Raw genomic sequence first — 15,293 nt, 5'->3', positions numbered from 1 at the left:
AATTATTTTTCGGCTAGAGTATATGGGTTAGTCCCTATAGATTTAGTGAGAAATTTCTTTCAAATCTTTAAATGGGCTTTAAATACCTGTTTGACAATATAACAACACAAAAAATATATATTGTTCAATATTTCAGCCAGCTCGGATTTGTTGCCCTGTGCCTTTGTATCATTGTTTTGGGATGGTTCTGGCGTGTTTGCAGATACCAAACCATGGTGCCACTTGTGTATTCCCGGCTCCGGGATTTGACCCCTCTTCTTCTCTTGCAGCTGTTGCCACGGAAAAGTAAGAAACTAAGCACGTACCCGTGTACTTAGATTAAGTACTAAAATGAATAATCAATTAAATCCTTAAACAGGTTTTAGCTTTTCATATTAACAATGCATTGATTTTGGGCATGATAAACACATGAAAAGTCTTACACAGCATTTTGAAAAGTCAAAGGACAAGTATATTGAAACAAGTATCAGTAACATATAGATTCAACTGCTACTGTGATTAAGTTCTCAACACTAATACAATAACTATGCTGTCCGCAATATCACACAATTTAACTCTAACTGCGAGCGGTTGTTTTGAATGTAGTCATGCATCTAAACACTTATCATTGCGCGTAGCGGCTTATATGGTTTTTGTTTTCAGGGTGCCATTGCGATATTGAATGACTCTTCACGCGTATTTACTTCTTGCTAACATGTTTTAATAGATCCGATAACTTTAAAAAAAAATCCCATGACCTTTTTCATTGCAGTATAATATTTTCTTCAGCTAATATGTTAGCTACATATACGTGAGATATGAAATATTTGTATCCAGCTTAATATGCTTGTCTTATTTTATGACTTTGTAGGTGCACAGCATTATATGGCGTGCCAACCATGTTCATAGATATGCTAAACCACTCTGAATTCCACAAGTTTGATCTTTCGACGCTATACACCGGTATAATGGGGGGATCGCCATGCCCTATTGAAACTATGAAACAAGTTATTGCTAAAATGCACATGGACGAAGTTACGGTAGGCCACAGTGTATATGTCAATGTGGAAAGTATATACAGTCAAACCTGTATATAAAGACCATCCTCAGGAGAGCCAAAATACAGTCTTTTTTGGGAGTTGGTCTTTATTCACAGGTTAAAAATACACAGTAAATCATAAAATGGAAAACAAAATGTGTTTTTAGAGCCAGGTGGTCTCTATTCAGAGGTGGTCTTTAACACAGGTTTGACTGTAATACCGTTCTCTTCTAACGTGTTTATTAGCTAAAAACATCGATCCCGAGAAGTATTTCTGTTCAGACACAGTAATGTGATAATCATTAAAATAAGAGAGTGAATTTTCTCTGATTTTGTGCAAATGCGTCAAATCACGAATTGAATCCAAGTGAACAAATAAAATTAGCATTTATTTTGTTTTATTGCACACGGCAAAGTATGTATATGTAAGAATGGTGAAGTCACCGTTTTGTTACAGATATAACGATTGCAAGGCCGTTTAATATGATTTAACTTGTACAATTACGTGCTGTTCGAGGCTCTTATGTACTAAACATTTTTTTTTAAATATTTAACTATAGCAAAAGTGAATAATTTGAACGATGCAGTAATTAATTGGTGTATCAACTGCGAATTTTTCAGGTATGTTACGGCACCACAGAAAATAGCCCTATAACGTTCCAGACCGATCGAAATGATCCGATTGACAAACGTGTGTCAACGGTCGGAACTGTCCATCCACATGTAGAGGTAATTTTTTGCTGTTTGTATTAAAATAAGCGTGTCCCGATTGCGTTTATTGCGAGGAGTCTACATTTTTTTTTTTTTTTTTAAAGATCTGAGCACGTGACTGATGTACTGATATATTATTTTTATGCCTTTTGCATATTTAAACATTGACTAAGAATAAAACTATAAAACAAACCCTTATTAATTAAACAATATCTGCTAACATTCAACAACCTCGGAAGTATAATGTAACTGAGATCGTAGCACAGCACATATTTATGCAATCTCGCCAGGCTATGTATGTTTTTGACAACACAGAAAATGACGTCACTCGACCTTCAGCTATTTCCGGAAGTAAATAAAATGAAAGTAGAAATGCTAAACTTGAAAACGAAAGCCGCATTTTGATTCGTAGATAGTCAGGGGTCACGCGCAGGGGTCACCCCGTATAAATGTATGCGCGTGGACTTCTTTTTTTTTTTTTTTTTTTTTTTGCTATTGGGAGCCAATTTTCAGCTCTTTATTCCGAAATGAAATTACCTGGGCTTTAGTACAGCATGTCAGCTTTTAATCTATGAAAAAAATATTTGAGCTCTGGATAAACAGAAATCCCACAGGGGTCCGTAACGGACCAAGGGTACATTGATAATTTTGGAACTTCATCAAATCGCTCAAAATGTCATTTTTGATGTTGTCTGAGAGTGTCAGTATATGCCTCAGATGTAAGATATAACCGTATTTGAGAGCTGCAGACCTAGACATTTCAGAAATATTTTCAAAATAAGTTTCGTGTAATAAATGTTGTTTCTACGGAAGCGTGAAAGGGCCATCAGACGCTAATACGTTTTAGTACGTTAAGGCTGCGGAAAGGATATGCAACGATTTCCGATGGGAAAAATACTGGGAAACGTACCAGAAAATGACACGCATGTTAGAGAGACTGATTTTCAATTGTTTTCCACTTATCATCCAGAGAATATTTCAGGCCAAAATCATTGATGAAAATGGGAAAATAGCACAAGTTGGTACCGCTGGAGAATTATGCACGAGAGGTTACACTACAATGCTCGGGTACTGGGGGAACGAAGACAAAACACGAGAAGTCTGTCTTCCCGACAGATGGTATCTTACAGGGTATTACTAATTAGAATACATGTAATACACAATTGTGTTTTTGGTCGATTGAAAATCTTTCATTAGATCTTTTGATTAAACCTTGATTTTTCAAACGTAAGAATACGCATAGAAATTTTGTAAATAGTAAGACATGGTCATGGACTAGATTGTTTGATAGACTTTAAAATTCTTACACTAGTTATAGGTGCAGATGGGAATTTCTTGCATACTAGACGGGGATTTTTGTTCCTAATAGTTTATTTCTCGATTATAAAAAACGATATTTTATTAATAATATCTGTCATGTGTTTACGAATCGGATAGAAATATCCGTCCCGAGGGCACCTGCGCATTGGGCGGTAATGAGGCTTATTTCTATCCGATTCGTAAACACATGACTGATATTTTTTCATGCATATCGTATACATGTTAGCATTTTATTCTGGCAGATTATTTTTCTTGCATACCGTATTTCACAAATAACAGGTAGAAATGCATTCTTTGAAGCTCTCTTTCTTAAAGTAGAGCGCGGGAAATTAACGCCCGTAAGCAGAAGTGACGTCATGATGTTTTGCGTTACGCACAATAACAAAGTTCCACTTTAGTTTTATCGTTTGTAGCGTAACGTTATGTTCTTACGGTAAACTAACGTATTTTGAATCGAGAAATATACTGTAAGGAAAGGAGAGAAACTATCAAGGTACCTGCTCTTTTCGTATTTTTACATAAACAATATATTATCAGTGCATGAACCACTAGTTGTCATTAACGGCACGAGTGTCATCTGGCATGGGGGTGCCAGATGGGTTTTGCCGGCATGGGTGAAATCATCGGAAACGCCAGTCCGGTGTGCAAGAACAAAAATTTATAACGTTACGCTGAAACTGATAAAACAAAACCGGAACTAAACATTGTTATTGTCGTTGAAGCGTCATGACGTATTTCCTGTTTACGTACGTTTGTTTTCAGCGCTTTGTATAAATACGCTGCTATAAGAAATAGTTCTAAAAGAAAGCCGTCCGATTGACTTAATTTTTATTATTATTTCTTGAAAAGGGTATACAAGAAACATATATTGTCACTGCTTATAGACTTATAGGTGCAGATAGAAATATCCGGCTCTAGGGTAACAGTTTACGCGGTAACTTGGCAGGAGCCTCGTTACCGCCTAAACAGTTATCCTCGAAGCCGGAAATTCCCATCTGCACCTGCAACTAGTGAAAAAAAATCTTATAATCTGGCTCGAGGTTAACTGATTAGGCGGTAACGAGGCTCCTGCCGAGTTACCGCGTAAACAGTTTCCCGAGAGACAGATATTCCTATCTACACGTATAGCCGGCGATCGAATCTTTTTCTTGCATACCATATTCAACAAATGCTTGTAAAAATAAAATCAATCGAACGATTTTTCTTTTAGAACTATTTTTTACAATAGTGTATTAAAACAAAGCGCGGAAGAAAAAACTACGTCCGTAAACAGGAAAGACATCATAACGTTTCAAAGACAAATAAAAAAAACTTAGTTCCGGGTTTGTTTTATCAGTTTCAGAGTAACGTCACACAGTATGATTTTTTTTGCTAAAAAAACAACGTTTCTTTGAATCGAGAAATATACTATCAGGAACAGAGAGAAAATGTCAAGGTATTGGATTTTTATTCCGTTTTATGAAATTAAAATATAAATTATTACACAAATCTTCTACATAATGTTGTTCGTAATACGTCATATACAGCACGAGAGTCATTTTACACCCCGGAGTGTAAGATGGATTTTTCCAGCACCGGTAAAAATACCGGAAATCCCCATCTGGTATGCAGGAAATGTTTTTTGAATATAATTTTTCTATGATGAACCACTAGTTGTAGGTTTTAAGGATTCTGTGCAAATTTCAAGAGGAATTGAAGGTAGTATTTATGAAATGATTTTTTTCGGTGTTCATGCAAAATGAACGACAGAATAGGAATTGCCGATTCTGTTGTGTCGTTCATTGCTCATTTACACCGAAAAAAATGTTTCATTTGTTATATTTACATTATATTTCCTGTTATCAAGATTAAATTATGAATTGCACTCATCTTGTCGCATTTAACATTAGAATCAGCTTCCATGCGTTTCACCAGACGGAACAACTGCGACATCATCAGAGGAACGTTCTCCTTGACTATACGCGGACGTCGTCAAAACTGCGCCCCGTTATCACTAAGCAGAGTTGACGTAACTTTCGAGCCTTTCCTATTTTGCTGTTCATATGAAATGAACGTCATGATTTTGTTGTTTTAATAAATGTAAACACGAGAATGATTATTTTCCTTTCCGGATGTCGGGTTCAGACTTAATTCTGTTATCAGAATATATCACATTACACCATGATTTTCAGGTTTTCGAAAGTGTAGAACTGCCTTAAGTTTGCTGTAGTTGATGAATGTTTCTGTTAACTAATGATGCCACAATTTAGAACATACCATGACAATAAATCACTGGCTGTTACACTTAATTGTCAGGACAAAATGTGTTCAGAAAAAAATGTTGAACATGAAATTAAGATTTTGGAATGTGTAAAATATAGATTAGTCCTGGAGTGCCTTCAATATGATAGATGCGCCATCTTTTCCAGGGACATAGCTATTATGGATGAAAACGGCTTTGTACAGATATCAGGTCGAATTAAAGATATGATCATACGAGGAGGGGAGAACATTTATCCGTTAGAGATAGAGCAAGTCTTGTATACCCATCCAAAGATCAAAGACGTCCAGGTAACGGTGAATTGTTGATATACCTACCCTGTTGTATTCCCAAGGTGTCGAAAGCCTGGGTGTCATAAAGTGTTTGAACAGTCCGTCCGTCAGTCCATCTTTCCGTCACACTTTCTTATGAACTGAACTCCCCCTTAATGTCCGTCCAATTGAAATGAAACTTGGTATATATCATCAACATGAAGTGGACATATTTTGTCGGAAATTTCAAGTCCAGTTATTTGTGATTGTGGTCACTTTAATATAATGTAGAAAATTATGGTACTGATGTAACATTGTCAGTTCTTTATTTTAAGAATCCTTGAGAACGGTGAAATGCCGCTCTAAGCCAGCTGTAAATGCTAGCCGCTGTATAAACTGTTTCTCGAAACCGGCTGTTTTAGAACTCAGTCAGTGAAGACTCTATTGCCAAGTGCGGTTAAGGCGGTTGGCTTCAAATCGCTTGCCCTTCACCGATGTGGGTTCGAGCCTCACCCAGGAGGTTGAATTCTTCATGTGAGGAAGTCATCCATCTGGTTTATTGAAGGTCGATGGTACTCCAGGTGCCCCTCGTGATCAAATAATGCACGGAGCGGCACCTAGGGTCTTTATCCACAGTAAAAGCTGGAAAGTCGCCGTATCATGATTTCAAATCGTGCGACATTAAACCCAACAACAGAAACTCAAGGTTATCTTGTATTAATTAAGGACTCGTAAATTCCGTTTATCGATAACTGGTCACATGGAGGTCCATAAAAAGGATATTGACTGCAAAAAGAAAAAAGAAATTCTCTGCAAAAAGAAAAAGAAATTCTTGAAAACAAACTTGAACGTGCGATACTCCTCAAGCAGACAATTATATCTGGTTTCCACAAACGAGTTATCCAATCAACAGCCTCGTTACATTTCGACTGTTACCATTTACGCTCTTTTTAAATGTCATATTAAAATAAAACACTTACGGTTTGAAAATGATGATATCCACCAATATTAGCCTCATTATCATACAATAACTTTATAAAATTGTACACATACTAGTACTGTGAACCAGTCAGTATTTTTAGTTACCGGTGTGTTACTTGCATCCAAACTTGGCCTGTAGCTTGATTTCTTATGAGATAATAATCTGTGGCGTAACAAACGGATTTTATGTGTAATATTAATAATCATAATGTATATACATGTACACTAATAATCATACAAATATATACAGCATATACAAGCACATCGTGACCACTTTGATGTGTCATTATATTGCATTTTTTCTTAAGTTATGGCTCATTTTGGACTTTGAAATATTATAACTACATCAAAACATTGTGTACTCAACTTCTCCTACAGTTTTGATTCAGCTGAAATGAAACTTGTGTTTTGAACTTTATTGTCCGAGTACTTTGGCTGGAGTTATGGCCCTTTCTTAGACTTATCAATATTACAACGATATCAGATTCAAAACATTAGTTCAACAACCCCGAAACTGTCAATCAAATTAAAATAAAACTTGCCTACTTCAACAGCATGAAGTGGACATTTCCATTGTCTTGGGACTATCATGTCTAACATTTTTTCTGGAAGTGTGGCCCTTTCTGTGAGTTATCAATGTGACAAGTACACCAGAAATGAGAATATTTGGTACTCAACTCCTGGCACAGTTTCCATCTTTTTACAACGAAGTCGGTTTGCATCATCAACATGAAATGGACATGCGAATATTGTTTAGACTGTCATATCCGGATTTAACATAGTAGGTCTGGAGGTATTGCCCGTTTTGGATTTTGAAATACTATACTTTCATCGGATCATTGTGTACTTAATTCTGACACCTGATCCAGATGCTAGTCTTCAATAATGATATTCAAAATATAACAGTCTTTATCATTCAATGATATATATGTAACCATGATAATTTTTTTCACCTTTAAAATGATGTCGTTTTCAAAACCAGAGTATTCTATCCGCCTTCGTGACTTTTAGGAGCGATGCATGTATTTCAGTATTTCATATTAAATAATCTTCATTAATCTAGGTTGTTGGTGTGCCAGACAAACGCTTCGGGGAGCAAATTTGTGCCTGGGTAGAGTTAAAGGATGGCGAAACAGCGACAGAAGAAGAAATCAGGGCGTTTTGTAAGGAAAAGGTAATAGCGCAATTCATTCATTTTGCTATAATTGCTAAATATTCTGAACATTGAGGTCAAGTAATCTTGATCAAATATTTTTACTATTCTTCTGACTGACAAGCTTAGTTCAACAGGGGAAGGTTTTGAGTTCGATCCCCAGGCGAGGCATATGTCCTCCCCAACGATTTGATAAAAGAAATTGTGTCTAAAATAATGTTTCTCCATAGCTGATTCAAGTGGGGAAGTTTGCAGTTATTGTTGAAGAACAGTATTCAGGAACACTGTTAATAAGGTGACTGCACTCCGTTATATATTGTAATATTGTTAATAAACTACGCTACCCGCCCCCACCCCACCTCCTCCTTGAAAAAACATCTCCAAAACATCTTTTCTGTATATACTTACCAAGAGAGGCAGAGAAAAGATATGAATAAATTTTATTACAAATTAAAGCGCTGTCAACGAGGTTTTGTGGTATGAGAGCACTTTAATATATGATGTCAGTATTTTCTAAGTTAAAACTTGAGAAGTATACTTTGTGAACTTTTACATTCTTAAAATGGATTCCCACTGGAGATATATACAGTCACATATAAAACATAAAACTTCGTGTAAATGCAGTGGGATATCCGACGATGGATCGGCGTGAAGTTGGCAGTACAGCAGTAGCAGCAGTAGCAGCAGTTAACTGCTGCTACTGCCAGCAGTAGGAGCAGTTAACTGCTGCTACTGCCAGCAGTAGGAGCAGTTAACTGCTACTGCAGTTACATCAGTTAACTGCTGCTACTGCCATCAGTTACAACAGTTAAATGTTAGTACTACCACAAGTGAAGATGAAGTGCTGCTACTGCGGGCAGTTACAACAGTTAACTGCTGCTACTGCGATCAGTTACAATAGTTAAATGTTAGTACTACCACAAGTGAAGATGAAGTGCTGCTACTGCGGGCAGTTACAACAGTTAACTGCTGCTACTGCCATCAGTTACAACAGTTAAATGTTAGTACTACCACAAGTGAAGATGAAGTGCTGCTACTGCGAGCAGTTACAACAGTTAACTGCTGTTACTGCCAGCAGTTACAACAGTTAGATTGCTTGTACTACCAGAAGTGAAGTGCTGGCATGAGTAAATGTTCAGTTTTAAAGTTAGCGATGCTTTATGCTTTTTATAAAGGAACGGTATATAATTTGGAGAGTGTGTGCATAAACAATGCTATTGCCAGCAGCTAGAACAGTTAAATGCTTGTACTACCACAAGTGAAGATAATTAAGTGAAGTGCTGCTATTGCCAGAATATACAGTTAACTGATGCTATTGTCAGCAGTTAAGAAGAGTTAAATGCTTGTACTTGTAGAAGTGAAGTACTGCTATTTGCATGAGTTACTTTTCAATTATAAAGTTAGTGATGCTTTATACTTTTTATTAAGGAACGGTCTACTAATTTATACAATATAGTAGTATAGATTTATTTTGTAAAATAATTAATTTTAGCAGCAAAAAGATGAACGATCTAAATAGCTGTGATAGTAAGGTAGGTATAAGCATTGCTTAAATGTCCATCCGTATTTTTATATAAATTTTCATTTTTAACTTCGCTGATCTTAGTATTATGCAAAGCCATAACAGATCGGAAGTGTACGGAGGCACAGAGGTGATATAGATGTTTTTTTCATTAGTATGTGCGCACGTAATAACTAATACGTGCGGACGTACTAGTACAAAAAACATCATCGCACATATTACCAAAAAAAAAAACATCTTCATGCGTATAAAGTAATACGTGCGTACGTATTAGTACAAAAAACATTATCGCACATACTATAAAAAAAAATATTCGTACGTTTAAAGTAATACGTGCGCACGTACTGGTACAAAAAACATAATCGCACATACTATAAAATAAATCTTAGGATAAAGTAATACGTGCGCACGTACAAGTATAAAAAACATCGTCGTACGTATAAAGTAATACGTGCGCACGTAAAGGTTTTACATACGCACGTATTAGTTTATGCGTAGGCAGATATTTTTTATAACTAGTACATGCGCATGTAAAATATTTTACGTGCGGACGTATTACTTCATACCTACGAAGATGTTTTTTTTATAGTATGTGCGATGATCTTTTTTGTACTAGTACGTACGAAGATGTATTTTTTGATAGTATGTGCGATGATGTTTTTTATACTAGTACGTGCGCACGTATTACTTATTACGTGAGCACTTATGAATATAAAAAAACATCTATGTCACCTCTGTGCTACCGTAGAAGTGCAGTGCGTATTTTAATATTTTTTTACAAGTAAGTATGAAATATTTTATATAATGCACAATGTATGAGATGCATGCATGTGCAAATAGAATTAGTTATTAATTTGCCTAGAAAAAATTGTACTGTGTAATGTGACGAATTAGCTGGCGAGACTTACCAATAAAGAAAATTATGCATAATTTTTTGTGTTAAGATGAATTTATTGTACATAACAAGAGAATGGAAAACATATAGTGAAAGAATGAATATTATCGCACATAAAAGGTTCCTAGAAATGAATTGACAGAGTACAGAGTCCCAACCACTAACGTGACAATACTAAAGGCAACCACACCACCATTTTATTTAGACAGGAAGGGAACATAATGAAACACGCGAGACGACAATCCTATAAATTGAATAGTGTATTTAACTTCCACTTTTGGCCTTAACTATGATGTAATTACCTCCCCGGATTGCATCTTAAGAAACTGAAAGTAGAAAATCTCGCTTTTTTCTAAAAAGGAAGGGATGGTTTCGAATTAGGCCCGGGCACGTTTTCTGTATAAAATGAATACATGTATTTTAAAGGCATTAATATTCAAATAGTTATTTTCAACGATAAATGAAGTAAAAATACAAACAACAGTAACAGTTTCAAGGAAGTTGTATGCTAAAGTCGAATTACCCAGCTCCCGACTAAAAATAGAATTGCGAAACAGGAAAGGGCAGTCATTCATCAATGTATTCATTAATGTACATTGTAAAAATAAAAATCATGACTTTCAAATAAGACAGAAGTTTGGGGGTCCCCAGCTCCGCCCGAGACCTTGACTTTTGGATCGGACCGGGTGGCCGTTGTGGAGGGGGTCGTCCCCCACCCGGCACGGTTGGCCGCCATTCGGGGAAAACTCTTGTTTGTGAGGAACCCGGGGTGAGGTGTGAGGCGGGGGTGGCCTAAGATGCTTACAGCAGTTAATAGGAGGACCCTACGGGACCTTGACTTTGGGACGGGACCGGGTGGCCGTTGTAGAGGGTGACGGTGTATGGGGGGCCAGCATAGCGGCTACCCCGGGAAAACTCTTGTTTACCCGTGAGCGGGTCTCGAACTTGGTCCGAGGCCGTATATGGAAAATTTCACTTTTTTCAGTTTGGGCACCCCCAGCTCCGCCCGAGACCTTGACTTTTGGATCGGACCGGGTGGCCGTTGTGGAGGGGGTCGTCCCCCACCCGGCACGGTTGGCCGCCATTCGGGGAAAACTCTTGTTTGTGAGGAACCCGGGGTGAGGTGTGAGGCGGGGGTGGCCTAAGATGCTTACAGCAGTTAATAGGAGGACCCTACGGGACCTTGACTTTGGGACGGGACCGGGTGGCCGTTGTAGAGGGTGACGGTGTATGGGGGGCCAGCATAGCGGCTACCCCGGGAAAACTCTTGTTTACCCGTGAGCGGGTCTCGAACTTGGTCCGAGGCCGTATATGGAAAATTTCACTTTTTTCAGTTTGGGCACCCCCAGCTCCGCCCGAGACCTTGACTTTTGGATCGGACCGGGTGGCCGCTGTGGAGGGGGTCGTCCCCCACCCGGCACGGTTGGCCGCCATTCGGGGAAAACTCTTGTTTGTGAGGAACCCGGGGTGAGGTGTGAGGCGGGGGTGGCCTAAGATGCTTACAGCAGTTAATAGGAGGACCCTACGGGACCTTGACTTTGGGACGGGACCGGGTGGCCGTTGTAGAGGGTGACGGTGTATGGGGGGCCAGCATAGCGGCTACCCGGGAAAACTCTTGTTTACCCGTGAGCGGGTCTCGAACTTGGTCCGAGGCCGTATATGGAAAATTTCACTTTTTTCAGTTTGGGCACCCCCAGCTCCGCCCGAGACCTTGACTTTTGGATCGGACCGGGTGGCCGTTGTGGAGGGGGTCGTCCCCCACCCGGCACGGTTGGCCGCCATTCGGGGAAAACTCTTGTTTGTGAGGAACCGGGGTGAGGTGTGAGGCGGGGGTGGCCTAAATGCTTACAGCAGTTAATAGGAGGACCCTACGGGACCTTGACTTTGGGACGGGACCGGGTGGCCGTTGTAGAGGGTGACGGTGTATGGGGGGCCAGCATAGCGGCTACCCCGGGAAAACTCTTGTTTACCCGTGAGCGGGTCTCGAACTTGGTCCGAGGCCGTATATGGAAAATTTCACTTTTTTCAGTTTGGGCACCCCCAGCTCCGCCCGAGACCTTGACTTTTGGATCGGACCGGGTGGCCGTTGTGGAGGGGGTCGTCCCCCACCCGGCACGGTTGGCCGCCATTCGGGGAAAACTCTTGTTTGTGAGGAACCCGGGGTGAGGTGGGGCGATGTTTCCAAGGGGAACTCTTTTTTTTTAGGGACTCGTGGCTGAATGCGACTTGAGTGGTTTTCTTTCAGCAGTTAATACACCAGAAATATATACGAAACTGGTAAATTGCTCTCGTTAGCTGTAACAGGAACCTTGTTATTTGCTGTCATAAACAGTTTACTGCTAGCAGTAATAGGAGCCTTGTAAACATTTAATCACTGGTAGTTACATATAAAAAAAACTGGTATACTGGTCTTATAAACCATTTGACTGCTGCCAGTAACACATAGAAAACTGCTTTCATTGGTCATTTAACTCATTTCATTGCTGGAAGTGATATGTTCTCATAGACCACTCTGCTGGCAGAAACATAAATGAACTTATAAATCCATTTAATGCTGGTATTTATTATGTTTACAGAGATTAAAGCGTGATTGGGGCATATTTCTATTATGTTAAATAATTTTATTAGGGGTCCCAGAAATTTCTTTAAATTTGTGGTATGGTTAAGGATCGAAAGGAAGAAGAAGAAATAGTATTGAAGAAATAGGTACATAGGCGATTCTTATTTTGCCTTGATATTCTGATTTCTAATGAGGTAATAATCATGATAAAACTTTTTATATTCTTTACGATAGCTAGTTAAAGGGGTAGGTTTGTTACCGGCCATTGTCCAACATTGATAGGAATTTGTAAATGATTTTATAAGCTATTTAATGGATTGCAGTATTTAAGACAGTATGGACACTGTAAAAGTATCACTCGTTATATATTTATATTGGTAATACAGCTGTACCTGCCCAACTCTGCTGATAATAACTGATTCCAAAACGATCTTTTGCTGTAAACTTGCCCAAGTAATGCGAGAAAGGAATAATTATTACATTGGCTGTAACTGTTGGCGTATGGAGAGTAACTTGTAAATTGGATGTAGATGTCAGTTAAACTGATAGTAACTTGGACGTATATACATTAAAATGGATACTGGAGCAGTTACAGCAATTAAACTTGTAACTCTGTAGTAATGCCATTTGGGATTCGACGATGGTTAAATTTAAGTTGTTTTTTTGTTGTTGTTGTTGTTTTGTTTTTTTGTTTTTTTGTATTTCGTTTTTACTTTGTAGTTGAGGATGATGGTAAAACAGTCACAAATATCCAAATTTATCAATAGTACTAGAATATTAAACAAAAATTCCCATACGTTTATTTGAAGGATTAGCTAAAAGGTATAGAAGTTTTTACAGCAAACGTTGATAATTTAACTATTGATGTTTTTACTTATTTGTCTGACCTTTTTAGGTTGCAAGGTTTAAAGTACCAAAATATGTTCAGTTTGTCAAAGATTTTCCGCTGACGGTGACTGGGAAGGTACAGAAATACAAAATTAGGGAAGCAGCTACTAAATCACTGGGACTAGAACATGTACTGCGGTAGACTATATTCAAATTGAATGACCGTGTGAGCGACCACATGTCATAAAGTGTCACAAAGGTGAAAACGACTCGCCTCAGAATACAACCTTGCCATTGGTTAGTTTAATGTTGTTATTAGGAACAACCAATCAGATGCTAAAATAGTGAGACTGGTCATCAAGCAAATTTAATATCCTTGAACTGAGAACCGTTCTGACAAGTACAAAATAGTGACCATGCCTACATTTATAATGTAAAGAAAACCTTATCATTCAGTGAACAGTCACTTAGTTTTATTCAACCTTGATGATTGTATGTTCTGAAGATTGTATATACATGTATGACATTTAAGACAGAGTATGTAACATTTTGTAATTTCAAAAGAGTATACTAGTATATTTTTTGTATTGACTGATACTGTACCGTGTGTTTTTATTCGAACTCTTACAACAAATACCTATTTATAATCTAATTAATTTTCAAAATACTTTGGTATCTATTTAATCTTGAATGAATCCTCGATGAATTGATATTTGCAACTGAGTGAAAATTATGAATTATAGTATTTAAGCTGATGCTTTAAATAGAATGGATTCAGTGTTGGTATATTTTCTGGACCTTTGGGGTCATGGACAGTGTTCTATTTTACTATGATATAATGCTAGTGTGTTGCACATTACATTACCTTTCATGAACAGACGCATTTATTTTGTTTGATTGTTTTCTACATTTCCAAAGGGTCTTATATAGATTTTATTTACTGTGTAAACAAGAAAGCCGGTAGGCTTTTTTTATAAATAATTATTAGATAGAAAACTAAAACTTAATGATTAACTTTTTTACTGATGTAGAATTATCAACTTTGTAAACGTACCTCAGTTTTATAATTGTTGAGATAGATCTGGATGCATGTGCCTTTAATGATTTTTCAGCGTTCAATTAAAGGAAGATGTATATGAATACAGATCATTTGCTCAATCACATATTATACGTATTGTGAATCATTCATTTGACATAAAGAAAATATCAGTTAGAGCGACGAGTTCACACCTTATAAGCAAAACTTGTTTTTCCTAAAACGTTGAAATGTGGGTGTTGTGTACAAACTTATTGACATATGAAGTTTACAAGATATCCTAATAAATAACCAGAGGTACTGTGCCGGATTTACGTGACATTATTCCTAAACAAAAGAAAATAATATTCACTGTACCAAAAACTTACTCTCATTTTTTCTCCTTTTTATAATTTCCTTTTAGTTTGAAATTGCCTTTAAGTTACTGGAGTTTCAACATTATCAATTTTTCGTACCCGTGCATTTCCCGAGCCATTTTAACATTGAGGGGTCTCAGCTTGTCATGGGGATTTCACTTTACTAAAGTGATTTAGACCTTTTACCATTAGTGCCACCTAAAATCTCACGAACATTATTTGTTACAAAGAGAAAAAGGAGAGTGATATTCTTCAAGGGAGGGGGGGGGGGGGGGGGGATATTTTGTCGATGCTGCTGTAACTGATTTCTCCATTTCGTCTACTCGTAAGACAAGAAAGGACGAACAACTTTTGATTTCTGTTGATTTTGTGTTTTCGCCTACGGGACGAATACACGAACAC

The 15,293-nt window shown here is 37.7% G+C and overlaps 1 protein-coding gene across 3 annotated transcripts in view; it reads left to right on the top strand.

Moving 5' to 3' along the window:
• The window catches only part of LOC123557367 (medium-chain acyl-CoA ligase ACSF2, mitochondrial-like), a 37,518-nt gene extending 22,522 nt beyond the window's left edge, over positions 1–14,996 (top strand). The window contains exons 8-14 of one of the 3 annotated variants that reach the window (XM_053543715.1): positions 137–285; positions 851–1,019; positions 1,640–1,747; positions 2,712–2,860; positions 5,458–5,599; positions 7,605–7,715; positions 13,567–14,996. In XM_053543715.1, coding sequence (XP_053399690.1) covers positions 137–285; positions 851–1,019; positions 1,640–1,747; positions 2,712–2,860; positions 5,458–5,599; positions 7,605–7,715; positions 13,567–13,701 — 963 coding nt within the window. In that variant the 3' untranslated portion in view covers positions 13,702–14,996. The remainder of the gene's footprint in view (positions 1–136; positions 286–850; positions 1,020–1,639; positions 1,748–2,711; positions 2,861–5,457; positions 5,600–7,604; positions 7,716–13,566) is intronic. The other 2 variants (XM_053543714.1, XM_053543713.1) reach the window with 2 other exon arrangements.
• Positions 14,997–15,293: the final 297 nt, after the last annotated feature.

This window comes from Mercenaria mercenaria, chromosome 5 (genome assembly GCF_021730395.1).
Source record: "Mercenaria mercenaria strain notata chromosome 5, MADL_Memer_1, whole genome shotgun sequence".
Lineage (NCBI taxonomy): Eukaryota > Metazoa > Mollusca > Bivalvia > Venerida > Veneridae > Mercenaria > Mercenaria mercenaria.
This window is presented reverse-complemented; position numbering and strand designations above follow the sequence as displayed.